Source organism: Thalia democratica, chromosome 2 (genome assembly GCF_965202585.1).
Source record: "Thalia democratica chromosome 2, ktThaDemo2.hap1.1, whole genome shotgun sequence".
NCBI classification, from domain to species: Eukaryota; Metazoa; Chordata; class Thaliacea; order Salpida; family Salpidae; genus Thalia; species Thalia democratica.
This window is the reverse complement of record NC_139166.1, coordinates 12,439,502-12,453,796: the sequence shown is the minus strand read 5'-3', so window position 1 is coordinate 12,453,796 and position 14,295 is coordinate 12,439,502. Positions and strand designations below refer to the sequence as shown.

General features: G+C 27.2%; 1 protein-coding gene across 1 annotated transcript; it reads left to right on the top strand.

Annotated features, from left to right (window-relative positions):
- The first annotated feature begins 10,414 nt into the window (after positions 1-10,414).
- Positions 10,415-11,686, top strand: LOC145850056 (ubiquitin carboxyl-terminal hydrolase 46-like). The gene has a single exon (XM_082955201.1). It carries the CDS (start codon positions 10,415-10,417, stop codon positions 11,684-11,686), a length of 1,272 nt encoding a protein of 423 aa, XP_082811327.1.
- Positions 11,687-14,295: the final 2,609 nt, after the last annotated feature.

Below are 14,295 nucleotides of genomic sequence, written 5' to 3'. Positions count from 1 at the left end.
CACAATTTTTATGTAAATCTTATACTTTTTATATATAATTTTCTACTAAATTGAATTTTTTTTACATTCAATCTTGAATATAGATGGTTTATATACAGTAATTAGAGTAGTCCTTTTTTATCACACAAGTTTTATATAAATCTTATCTTTTATATTATAATTTTCTATTAAAATGAAACTTTTTTACATTCACTCGGGACGCAGGGCCGGCAGTCGCAGAGGCTAACCGCTGGGCCATACAGGCGCCCGCCTGTCTACTCTAATCACTGTATATAAACCAACTATATTCAAGAATGAATGTAAAAAAGTTTTATTTCAGTAGAAAATTATAATGTAAAAGTAGAAAATTTATATAAAAGTTCTGTGAAAAAAAGGAGTTACTGATCAGAAAGAGACATTGAAGGGACAAAAAAGTGGGCGCTGGACAGCCTGCCTGTTTGATTTCGGCTGCCTGTCCTGCGTACCAAGTTCACGTCCCAGTGGAATTACAATCTCCCTCTGAAAAGACGACCTAACAGGGTTTACAGTATAATGCACATCGCGCTAACAAGGGTGCTAGCAGCTAATCGCATTCTTATATGCTTGCGTGGTCGTCCCCATAGAGAGCAGCCATTGGGACTCGGGCTAGGGACGCAGGGCCGGCAGTCGCAGAGGCAAACCGCTGGGCCATACAGGCGCCCGCCTGTCTACTCTAATTACTGTATATAAACCAACCATATTCAAGAATGAATGCAAAAAAGTTTCATTTCAATAGAAAATTATAAACTAAAAGTAGAAGATTTATATAAAAACTGTGTGATAAAAAAGGAGTAACTGATCAGAAAGAGACATTGAAAGGACAAAAAAGTGGGCGCTGGACAGCCTGCCTGTCCTGCGTACCAAGTTCACGTCCCAGTGGAATTACAATCTCCCTCTGAAAAAACGACCTAACAAGGTTTACAGTCTAATGCAATCTAAATTTTATTTTTTAATGGTCATTACATTTAATATTTCAAATAAAAAAATATCATAACTGAACCGTTTTAATTAAACCTAATGTAGTAATAAGTAAAGGATTAAAAAGCTTAGTTTTATATATTTCTCAGTAATATATTTCACAATTAAAACATTATGCTTCAAATCGAAACCATTTATTTTGAAATCAAAACAAAAAGTATTACTACACACTTTTGATTTTTTTTTCAATCATGAAATCTTAAAACCTTAACAACGATTACAGTTTCAAACTAAAATGTTTCTCTGAAAACATAGTAATGCATCTTAGTTTAAAATAATTTTAAATTTAATGCTTTTATAATTTTTTGCTTTTAATGGTAATTTTAGCCCTGATGTTGCATTTCTTTATGTTGCATTTTAGCCCTGATGTTGCACACATATTAAAACTATCAAAGCATATGTGAATAGATTTGTGTGAAGTAAAATTTTTCAGAAATCCAGCAACAATCATGAACTTGATACTTAAAGCCAATCAAAAAAATGGATAGTGTTAATTTTAAGTTTTTACTTCAAATAACTAAATTTCATCATATGATTAAAATTATTTTATTAATGATTATTACAATTAACAACTCAAATAAATAAACATCTTTACATAATCTTTTTTATTAAATTATATGGAACAATTAAAGAATAAAAAAGTTTAAATTTATATATTTCTCAGTAATATTTTCACAATTAAAGCATTATGTTTAAAACTGAAACTAACTTTTTGGAAATCAAAACAAAAATTTTTAATACACACTTAAAACTCTTTTTCAATCAGAAAATCTTAAAGCCTTAACAATGATTTCAGGCTAAAAAGTTCTCTGTAAAAATAAAGTTTCAGTTTCAAGTAATTTCAAGTTTAATGCTTTCATTTATTTTTTACTTTATCTTAACTTTTCTAGACAACATGAATATTAAGCAATACTTCTTTTATATACTCCTGAAGGTATTTTTACCAATTTACCAATAACAACTTAAGCTTACTAACTTTGATTAATTATATATTTTACTACTTTTTTTTTATTAAAAAAAAACTCAGTATTAATCAAACAAGTTTGGTTAACTCAGGCTAGGTTTTAGTCACTCGGAATAACTTTTTGCTTTAAACAGAAGAAACCCTTGTAATTTTCAGTCAAAAGATTTAGTGTTACTCAGAGTTAATACACTCAAGTTAGATTGAAAATTCTGAACTTTCTTGCTATCCTATGAATTTTAATGATTTTTTTTAATTTAGGCAAAATATGATATTTTACTTAAATCCTCAGTCTACATTGATGATATTGAAATATTTTTTCTTAATAAATGTATTTTTTGTTTTTGATCTTAATTCCTTTTGTTATCATATTGTTGTTTTTGGGTAGTACTGATCAACTATTTATATTGTTTATCTTCTGGCTTTAACAGTTTATTTTTCAGATATTTTAAAAAACCCTAGATGACCCTGCCTAGTTGGATTTTACCAATTTATTATTTAGGTCACTCGTGCTAATCATTTTGGTTTTAAGAAAAGTCAGTCTGATAATTATACTCATTTAAAAATCAATAATTTACTTATTTTAACTCAAAAATGCAACAAAAGTTTTCAATTTTTTAAAAATTCACTTTCTAAGAGTTAACAACAATTTTATTAACAGAACTTATATTATAATGATTAAAAATAGAAATTATATTATATATTTTACTAACATCCTTGAGTCTTGGCTCTAAAAATTGATTCTTTATTTAGAACTATTTGAAGATTTAATCTCACAATGACAAGTAAAGTTTTAATTTCCTGTGAAACAAAAAAATATTTGTTAAACAAAATAATGTTTTTACTTTTTTACTTCAAAGAAGAAAAAGAAAAAAGATAATAATATTTAAAAGTTCTTTGCATTATAGCTGAAAATTATAACAAAATTGAATTTTAGTGATTATCACTTTCAAATATTCCTTCACTTTGTTGCTTGTTTGACTAATTCATGCTATTAAACTCCTGCTGTCATTTTATAATAAGGTTGTGATTCAAACTAATGTGACCCTGATATAAATATAAGTATATTAGGTTGAGGTGGACAATGTATTAATGACTTATTAGTTTTTCTTTACCTGTTTTTCTTGAATGTAATATAAGTATGGTCTTGTTTCTCACCCTATTTAAACAATTAAGTCTGGTTTTGAAATATTTATTTAGAACAATATTGTCATAGGTATAGTATGATATTTACATTAAAATATGGTATCAGCTTAAAATAAGTGTGTTAGTTTAATTTCGATTTTATATCGTTGATTATTATTAAAGGACTAACTTTAAATCTAAGTTGTAGCTAAAAGTTTTTTCTGCTTCTAACCAAATGTTTAGTGTGTGAAATTCAAGTTAGTAAGAATTAAGCAAAGGCATGTAGTTGGTTTGAAAAACAGGGTTGGTCCGCACTCAGGATAATTAGGATTTTTAATTAAGGCGTACTTAGGCTAGTTTTAATATTTTTCAGATTTCATGCTCGTTTGTAAAACACAGGTTAACTTAGATACTGTTCCTAAGATAAAAGATTATTATTTTTAGACAAGTTTTTTTTTATTAAGTACTTGGTTACCGTTTTGAAAATGCTTTTAATTTACTTGAACTATTCATTGTTTGAGTATGTAGAGTCAAACAATAATGATCCTATATGGAAGTCAACTGTTAAACCACCCAACCACAACATTTTGAACCAATCAGAACGAGGGTTAGTGAGACGTGAAAAATTCTGACGAAGTTCCAGAAAAAACTCAACAATTACATTCACTTGTGCAGTTAGTTGTGTATTGTGTATCGGAGAGTGGGATCTACTAAAATAATTCCATTTGAACTTATTTGGTTGCATGTTTATTGTAGGTGTTGTTTGAAAATAAAGTTTATATTTAAATGTATTTCTAATTGCTTTAAATTTTTGAGTTAGATACAAACTTTTAATAGTTTTTTAAGCCTTACATAGTTTATTGCTCACTAACAGTTTTTATATAAGCTACAGTTAGTTGTTTTCAGTCATAAATTTTAGTCTCTTAAATAGAATTAAGTATATAAAAATTCTTTAATTGTTGTATAGTTACTACACTATAACTTATTATATTTTATTTATTTCAAAGCTATTTATAAAATAACTTAAATTTTGAAATGGGGATTTTGTATATTGTTTTGTGCTTGTTTTCTGTAATAGATACATTGTTTAAACTGTCTGTCTGATTTATTTAAAGTAGACCAAAGTAGCATTTAGTATTTATAAGATATTAGTTAAAAAAAGGTTGAATTAAACTATGGTAAGTATTATTAATATACTGAGTGTTCGACAACCAATACCTTACACTTATTCTATGTTAAACAGTATTTAATATTGCAGACTTTAAAATAAAAATATGAGCAAAAGTATAGTTAAACGAAAACTAGTTTCATCAACAACTGATGAGAAGTTTTTTGCAAAATATAAAAAGCTTGGTTTTCTCGATCTGTGCAAAGAAAATACTAGGCAGAAAGTTGATGTGGTGGATCTAGGTGGATTTTTTATCTTAAATGAAATTAATTAAATTATAAGACTAAATTATAATAGCAATTCAACTACATTCAAAAGTGTAGAAATTAAAACATCATTTTTGAAACAAACATAATGATTGACTTTATGTAAATGTTAAAATAATTAGAAAATAATTTTAAAACCTAGCTGTTGTAGTTGCTCTAAATTCCTCTAATTTGTTGAAAACTGAGGACAAAAAAGTTGATTTTTTTTACCATTTAGGCTTGAGCCAAAATAATCAATTTGTTTAAGAAATAAATATACATCTACGCTGTAGGTAAAGCTCGAAAAAAAATTGTTATTTTTTTACATTTAAAATCAAGTTATTATATTATTAAAGTAATTTATAAATTAGATATAAAATTAGATATCTAGAGATAGAGTTAGATAGATATAGATATAGATAGATAAGTTATTAACTAGATAACTAGATATAGATATAGATCATAAAGTTATTAACTAATTGCCATTAATGTTCAACCTTACAATTACAGTAAAACTAACTAAAAAACTGTATAAACCTAAAAAATTTCTCCAAAATACTAAGTTATAAAGTGTTAGTGGTTTAACAAACCAAATAAATAATTACAGTTACTCTTTAAATGTATGTGTTTATTACTGAAGATAGATATTTCTTAATTTAAAGGTTTAAAGCAAAATTGCATTTAAAAGTTTTAATAAAAACCTTCTATTAAGATTTTAAAATATTTTTTTGTGAAAAATTAGTATTATGATGATCTCAAATATTATTTTTTGTTTGTAAATTGAAAAATTGATTTTAATAAAAAACCAAATCTCTAAAGTCTGAGTAACCAGCCGTTAGGGGTCGATTTAAAAAAAAAGTAAAAATTAATATTTACCTAAAACAAGAAATATAATAAAAAATTAATATTGTACATAATATAAAATAAAAGTATCATTAAAATCTAGTTTTTTACACAGAATTAAAAATGTATCACAAACATTATTACTTTACATATCGCAGAGTTACAATTGTATTTTTAAAATAATACAATTTAATTGATAAATGATTAGAAAATGCACTGATAAACTTTAAAGTTTTTATCTCATATAAGTTCTGTTGTAGTTATGTTCAAGATTTTTGTAGTTTTACTACCAACCGAAACTAAATAATAAATAAATCACTATCAGTTCGTCGCGCTAGTTAACTCCAAATTTTTAATAATTATTTTTTAAATGATATAGATTTTAATGATAAAGATTTATAGTTATTTTATCAATTAAAATAAAATATTTCAACTACCTTTGAAGATATCTATATTTTATAACTAAAAAAAAATATGTAATAAAGTTGATAATTGAATTTTATTGTGCTTATGAAAGTTTTACAAGTTTTACTAAATACTTCTTAGTTTAATTTAATATATATTATTTATATATCAATAAACTAGTATAATAATGGTGGTTGATTAACTATAACTTTAACTACTTAAAATAAATATTAATGTAAATGATTGTTTAATTATTTTTAATACTTTTAAAGCATTAAGTGCTGAATATTAGTAATAATAATTGTTAAAATTTTCTCAGAAAAAAAGAAAGCTAACGAAGAAAACAGTATAAAACTTTTAAAAGTGAACAAAGTTTTGTTAAATGAAAGAACAGCAAACCAAATTAGCAAACAAGTAGAAATAAAAGTTTCAGTTTTAAACACTCTAAAGTGGCTTTCCATCTCAAAACTTTTTAGTCTCCAAGAAATTTTCAAAACTTCTTTACGCCTCATTGAACGTTGGTTTACAAGTGTTGCTGATTCAGAAGACTTTCTTGAGCTAGATTTTAAGTCTGTAGCTGCAATATTAAACAGTTCTGAGTTATTAATTGATTCGGAGCTGCAAGTATTCAATGCAATGAATGCCTGGTTGAATCATAAAAGTAATGAGCGAAGTAAACATGCGAAGTATCTCCTGCAAAAAGTTCGACTTTCATTGCTAACAGTTCCTGCTTTAAACAGTGTGGTAGACAAGAATATGTGGATAGTCAAGGACTTCGAGTGTTTTGAAGTAGTAAAGAAAACTATAATAAACAAGACAGAGTCTAAATCTAGCAAGGCTTTGTCTAACAGCAGGCACTGTAGCCAAGATAGTTTTAGCTTTGTTGTTGGCGGCGGTCGAAGATATTTTCAAGGTAAATATAAAATTCTCAAAGATTGCTTTACTATCGAATCTAACAATCTTTCCAAAGCAAGCAACTTGTCTAAAATCAATCATGCGCGAACAAATCACGATATTTTTTGCATCAAGGGTGAAATTTACGCGCTGGGTGGCGACTACGACCACTATGACAAGTACAAAAAAAGATGGGACCCGGTGACACCCGTTGAAAGATACTCACCTGCAACTGACACTTGGAGCGTTGTGAGTAAAACGTATGACGATCGTGTTAAATTTTGTGCGTGTTCGTTTATTGATAAAATATATTGCATTGGAGGACGCTACTGTTCTAGAAACACAATTAGAAACTGTCTCGAGTTCAACACGGCGAACTCAACTTGGAGGGAAGTTGCCAGAATGAACTCGGCGAGGGATAGCGCGTCGTGCGCCGTGTTCGAAGGAAGAGTCTTCGTGACTGGTGGTTTTAACAACAACGAAGGAAGATTAAACAGTGTCGAGGCGTACGATCACATTGCTGATACATGGACAAATATGCCCAACATGGCCGAACGAAGGGTGTTCAACAAATCGGTCGCCCACAAGAACAAATTGTTCGTGTTTGGCGGTCTGCTGTTAAATAGTGTCGAAGTTTTCGACTCTTTTTGCGGGAAATTCGTTTTGTTGCGCAGGCCGCCAGGGGATCTTTTGTTATTTGTTAACAGATGTGGCGTCACTTCATTTGGAAGCAAGGTTGTTTTTTTCTGCTCTGTAGACGCATCGGTTTTTCTTTATGACGTAGAAAATGACGTGTGGTCGGAAAAAGATTGCGAGGCAACCCAACATCTTAACAAATTTTCTTGTGCTAAATTACCAAAACCATAGTAAAAATAACGGAGTAACCGGTCATCAATAGTCAACAATTAAAGTAGTTTTGTTGCTACCATAAAGTTTTTGCTTTAAATTTTTATTGTGCTTTATAAAAAGTTTTTTAATTAAATATAATTTATATTTTTGGTTTATCGATGCATGATTGTGTTTTTTGGAAGAAATCGTTTTTTTTAGTAACCTTATAAATAACTTAAACTTCTCGTTGGTAAAGTCTAAAACCTAAAACTTCTTTGTTTAATTTCTACACATACACCATTGAAATGTTTTTAAAGCTAACATATTTATTATTTATTAAAGCTTTGATTTTTTTTTCCTCATACATGATATTTGAAATCTTCATCTTTTTATTGATTTTTATATAAAGATAATTTTTGTATTGTTAATGTTCGCAGCTGGATTTCTGGTGTTTTTATTATCACGTTAAATAAACGGATGTCAAAAATTAACAAATACTGCAATTTGTTTTAAATAATTAGCTAGTATAGTTAAGACGTATGATAAAATTCAAAATATTTCAGTCTAAGCTTTTATAAATACTTTTGTATTAATTAAACATTTTAGAAGTAATCAATAAATTAAGTATTTTTAAACAAAATTAATAAAAAAAAATCAGAATAGTTCTTATACGTTAATATTTATTAAAAAGATATAAACTCATAAGTTTCACTGATTCTAAACGAATTTTAGTTTCATAAATTAGCATTTATTTTTGTAAATTAAATATAAATTAAAAAATATATTATATAAACTTGTAATAATATTTCAAAATTTTATTTTGATAACTAGTTGCAAGAATATTTTCCTCGTTAGTTGTTATGTCTCAAACCATTGTATTAAAACAAATTAGTTTAAAAAAAAATAGTTTACTGTCTATAGGTTTTTTAAGAACATTTTCGTTTAAGTAAGAACATAACAATCATGTAAAAACAGCATATACAATCTAGTTAAAACAAATAAACATTTCAAAATGTCCTTTTGTTAATTGGAAACTCTTTGATTGCGGCAAGTATTATATTTAAAATGTTAATATTTTTTATCTTTACAATAAACAAGTTTCCTACAACATTTTATTTTTATTGTCGAGAAAGTACAGCAGGAAACTTTTGAAAAATTTCTTTTCTTTTTCTAAATGTGTATAATTAAGAAACATAAAGTTCGTTTGTAAACTAAACAAATTTATTTATTTATACTTCTAAATAAAACTAATAATTACAAATTAATATATTAATAAGTAATTTTTTATCTCTTAAACCTTCTTATGCAACTCTAGTATGTTTTTCAATTATAAACTAGTTAATATTAAATTTTTTAATAGTAAAATTCACAACTTATAAAACAGACAGTTAAGCATTTAAAAAATATCATTTAAAAGTTTTTATAACTTGTTATTTTGATAAAAGTTCAATTTTAAATCTTTGATTTACATAGATTATTCCTAATTTTTAAAATTTATTAGTAGGTACGCAAAATCTTTATAATTTCAAGAGAAAGCTTTAAAAAGCAAATAACTTCTTAGCTTTTGTGATAAAATAATTAGAGTTGTGATATTAAGACTATTTTTTAATTCTTAAAATATATTTCTAACTTTCGTTTTTGAGCTGTTTTGGTTTTATACATACTAAAACTGAATGTCTAAATAATACTATAAGTTGTCAAGTGATTTAGAATAAAGCTTTTAATGTTAAAACTACTTATCTTAAAATAAATAATTCCATATTGGCAACCATGATCATTTCAACTTAATACTAAGTAAAAATATATTTAGGGTTTTTTTCACTCTTCGTATTTCTTGTTAAAACGCTTAATAATTGATGTTAATTGTCTTTAAAATTTCAAGTACCATTAAGGATTATGTTTGTTTCCTTCATATCATAAAAAGTAAAATTGTATAAAAGTTTAATAATTTAATGATGCTCAAAACCTACTTTTATAATTTAAACCAAAAGTTTCCACTAAGTGCTGTTTAAAGTTTATTTGTTTAAAAATATTTTTCACGTGAAAACTAACAGTGGTAACAATTTAATTTATGTTCTGGTAATTTAATTTTTTTTGAAAGCTTTAAACCTTTTATGATTATGGTTGATATTTTTTCTCAAAAGTTAGTGGTTTTGAGTGGCTTAGAGCTAAAATACTTATAATTCAAATTTAAGTATTAAAATGCGTAAAATTTTGAGTTGTTTTATAAAAAAATTGCAAGTTTTTTTTCTAATCATTTAAAAAATATTTATGTAGCAGTTTGGCCTACATGGACATTTGTTAATTAAAAAGTTTTATAAGAGTTTGAGGTGTCATGTAACTGTGGTGTTATTATAGATTTTATTAAAATGTAATAAATTTAGCAATTAATTATACCAAGAACTTAAAAACTTAATTAAAAGTGCTAAGATAAGATAGGTTGTTTAGTTCATTACTTAAAAACATCTTGAAATTTAATTTATTTCAATCAGGTATTTGTGAAAATTTAAAGTGATGGCAAAGAGTTCATACCCAAGTAAGTTAAGCAATAAATTATAACAATAGTAAACTTAGCAATAAATTATAACAAGAATTTAAAAACCTAATTAAAGAGTTATTAGATAATAAGGGTTGTTTAATTCATTCAGTTGAAAAAATTTTTGAACTTTAACTAATTTCAATCAGGTATTTGTGAGTTTTAAAGTAATGAGAAAGAGTTCATACCCAAGTAAGAACCCAAAAACCACCCAACAAGCAGCTTTGTTAGACGAATTAAAGTTTGTCAACAACGGTGTTATCTTTGGTTGCGCTCCAGGAAATGTCATTGAGCAGTTCAATCTGTTTTGAAAAAGTCAAAGCAGCCTAGCTTCTGCAATATTTGAGCTTTTAGGCCGGGCTAAACACTTAAAAGTCAAAAACAAGTTAAAGAAAAGAAGTAGAACCTACGAGATGATAGCCAAAAAATCAAAAAAATCAAAAAAAGAAAACGAAAACAATCTGAACGAAGCAATTAGGGAATTGTGCGCGTTTGCAGAGTCTAATGGCAACTACGACGTTGTCTGTGCTATTGAAGAACTTCTGTTCAGTCCTAATACAGCTGTAGCGTCTGATGATTATGAAAACATTGGTATTGAGATAGGAGGTACTGGAAGAACCCGTCCGAATATTCCTGCTACACAAGCGAAACGACGAGGCTCTTCTCATAGAAACACTGTCGCGGGAAAATGTCCAGTAACAAATAATATTGGTGATATTTCTGGACAACCAATAATATCGCGAACTAATAAGCAGAACACTGGAATCATGCAACGTTTAAGTAAATTAACCACTAAAGTAAGGGGTGTGTGCGGATTGCTTTATTATACCAACACTTGCTACATTAACGCCATGCTCCAATGCATGCTTAACACGGTGGAGCTAGTTGACTCTTTTGAACAAAATAAGGATGTTTTGCAAGTAGGCAGCTTAGCTAAGAATTTTGCGGATTTAGTTGAAGAAATGAAAGGTGATAAGAAATTAATTAACCCAGGTGATTTCATTAAAGCACTAAAAGAAGAGTATCAAAACTTTAATAATAATGAGCAACAAGATGCCGGTCAGTTTTTTATAATACTACGCGACAGTTTAGGTGATGAAGCAAAAAAACTGTTTAAATGTAAAGTTGAGTCTGGTTACATATTTGACGAAAACTGTGAAAATCCAAGACCGAGAGATCGGGTTAAAAATGACTGTGACCATCTTCGGCTTAATTTTTCTTTAAATTGTAGTCACATTAGTCTGAAAGAACTTGTGAAAGACTTTGAAAAAGATGAAGAAATTAAATTTTATTGTCAAGAAAGCAAGGAGGATAGTTGTTGTGATAAGGCTTTGAAAACTACAGAGGTAATTGGTTTTCCACCGGTGTTAGTCTTCCAACTGTCGTATAGCAACGAAAGTTTGAACAAAATAGAGGTCAGATTCCCTCTCGGTTTCAAGTTGAATGAATACTTTGAAACGGATACAGAAACGGAATACAATTTGTACGCGGTTTGTTATCACATTGGAGAAACTTCGAACTCTGGCCACTACATGGCGAGTGGTAAAATTGGAAATCAGTCGTATTTGTTGGACGACATGACTATTTACGTGATTGATGGCAGTCAAGTCGAACAACTGAAGCGGTTTGGTGATCAGATTCTAAATCCTTACTTTTTGTTCTATTCACAAGCGGAAAGGGGTTAACACATGCATTTGAAATAAAATAACTTACTCTGTTTGTTGTTTAAATTAGTGTTTCATAATTTGTTCTAATTTTTAGTGCTTTTGGTTGGTCTTTTATTTCACTCAAAACTGATATTCTCTAAAATTTTTGAAATGCTTCGAATACATGTAATATGTATATTTTTGGCAGCAATGTGATACTTATTTTAGTTTATTGTAATACAGTTTTGCGTTTATTATGCAATAAAAAAAATCAAAATAACTGTTTTATATATTCAAGAAAATGGATAAATTGTTCAGTACATTGGTGTTGTCTTAGAAGTAAAATATTACAGTCTAAACTGAATAGTTATACGTTATAAATTACAATAATATATATATATATATATGTAAATATCTTTTACTTAATTATATAACAAACCACAAATTTATACAGCCGTTTCGTATATGAAATATTTCCATCTCATGTATTCATCGGTAAAGCTCAAGTTTATTGTCATGTTTTACAGAAGTTTAGAAATTAATTTTTATAAGTATAATGATGAAGTAATAATGAAGGTTTTTGTGCTGTAAGCTAAGTTTGAAAAATACGCTGATTTTAGTTGTGTTACAGGTTTAAGAACTTGTGCATTTTGAAAAAGATTTAGTGATTACTTTTAATTAAATTTTTTTATTCAAGTCTAGAACAGCTCGTGCACGCGCAAAAACTTTTTCAATCACTAAAACGTTTTCAAAATGCACAGATTCTTAAACCAGTAACAAAAATAAAATTAGCGAGTTATTCAAACTTAGCTACTGCACAAAAATCTTCATTAGTACTTCATCATTTTACGTATAAAAAAATTAAATTCTAATAAAATTACTTAGAAGTTATAAAACTTATAAAAATTATAAAAAACATTTAAATTAATTCGGTAAACCATGTTTAATAAACTTGAGCTTTATTGAGAAATACATGAGATATTTATACTCGTATACGAAACGGCTGTATAAAACTTTTGTTTGTTATATATTTAAATAAATGTTTAGCTACAATTTAACTTTCCGAGTTATATTGCCTAACAATTATCACTTAAAAAACTCAAAAGTTATCTGATAAATGTATATGGTGTTAACTGTTTTTTAATGAGGTTACCATCATTACTAGACACCCCGGATGTAATTGTTTAAAACAGTTTTCCGCGTGATTAACTGAAAACGATTCTTACGTACTTTACATAGACTTTATGCAAAGACCAGTTGTATTATAGGCACATAAAAGATAGTAATATGTTAAACTATTTTTGGCCTTAGAAGTTGAAAAGTAAATAAGTTTATTTCAATTATATATTATGTTAAAGATTACTATAACAGTTATTGATTAGAATTAAATTTTTAATTAGAAGAGAGGTTAATCCCCGCAAACTAGACTAAACTCTATTTTTTAATTTAAAATTTAATGACTTATACACATAACAAAAAAAAAACAGATACTATCACAAAATTACCAAAGGCAGTTGTGTAAGGATATTTTCTGACGGAATATTTACAAATGTTGAAATATATATTAATTATTACGGTATATTCTATTCTTTACCGTATATTTAAAAAATTGTTTTCATTTATTTCTCCATATTTATTCGCTTTTTTTAGTATTTGATATGTTTTTAATATAAATCTTTTGTTTTAACTTCACTACTTATGTATTTAATGCTGGTTGATTATCTATATTATTATTAACCACAGAATAAATATACAGTAACCTTTCGCATCTTTACGCACTCGTGACGTTACGCACTCTCGTTTAGTTACGCATTTTAGAAAACTAAGTCTTTTTTAATATTGCAAAAACTAGGTTTTTTGTATATTTTTAATTTAAAAAATGTTTTTAATGCTACCTCACCTCTCTATATCTTTAGACTTATGTTCCTTGACTAATTGGTAAACATTTAGTTATACCTCAGTATATCAGAAATTGTGTTAACAATAAGAGATTAAATTAAAATTCTGAAAAAAATATGACTGTGTTAAATAATGAAAGTATAATGAGATTTTAAAACACATATAAATAATACAGCACTCTTGCCCTATATATTCATAAACATCTATTAAAGAAATATAATGAAACTTCCTAGCAAAAAGTAGCAGTGATACTTAATAAATATAGATCTTGCACTAAACACAAATCTCAATTGTTTTTTTAGTAAACATATCACTAATTTTCTATTACTTAAAAATCTACTTATTATTGGAATTAGTAATTTTTTTAAGCATTATTATTTTATACAAACTCAAATCTTTAATTTTTATATATGTATAGTTTTATCTTTTGTTTTCATATTTATAAATAAAGTAAACAAATTGTTAAAAGTAAGAAAATCCCAGTCTCCTTTAAATAGAAGCAATATTAAAGAACAGCCATTATAGTAAGTATATTTGGTACCTCTCGTATCTTTACGATCTCTCATACATTTACGCATTTTTTCTGCGGACCTAACGTGCGTAAATAAGCGAGAGGTTACTGTAGTTGTAAGTAGTACTATCATAAATACTCAAGCCACTTAGAACTGCTATTCTTATGCTTGAAGTTCTGTATCTATGAAAAACTCAGAACTTACCAACATTTCTTTTGAAAGATCCAGTTTAGTTTA

Coding starts and splice junctions, on each gene's coding strand:
- LOC145850056 (XM_082955201.1), top strand. CDS start 10,415: ATGATAGCCAAAAAATCAAAAAAATCAAAAAAAGAAAACGAAAACAAT.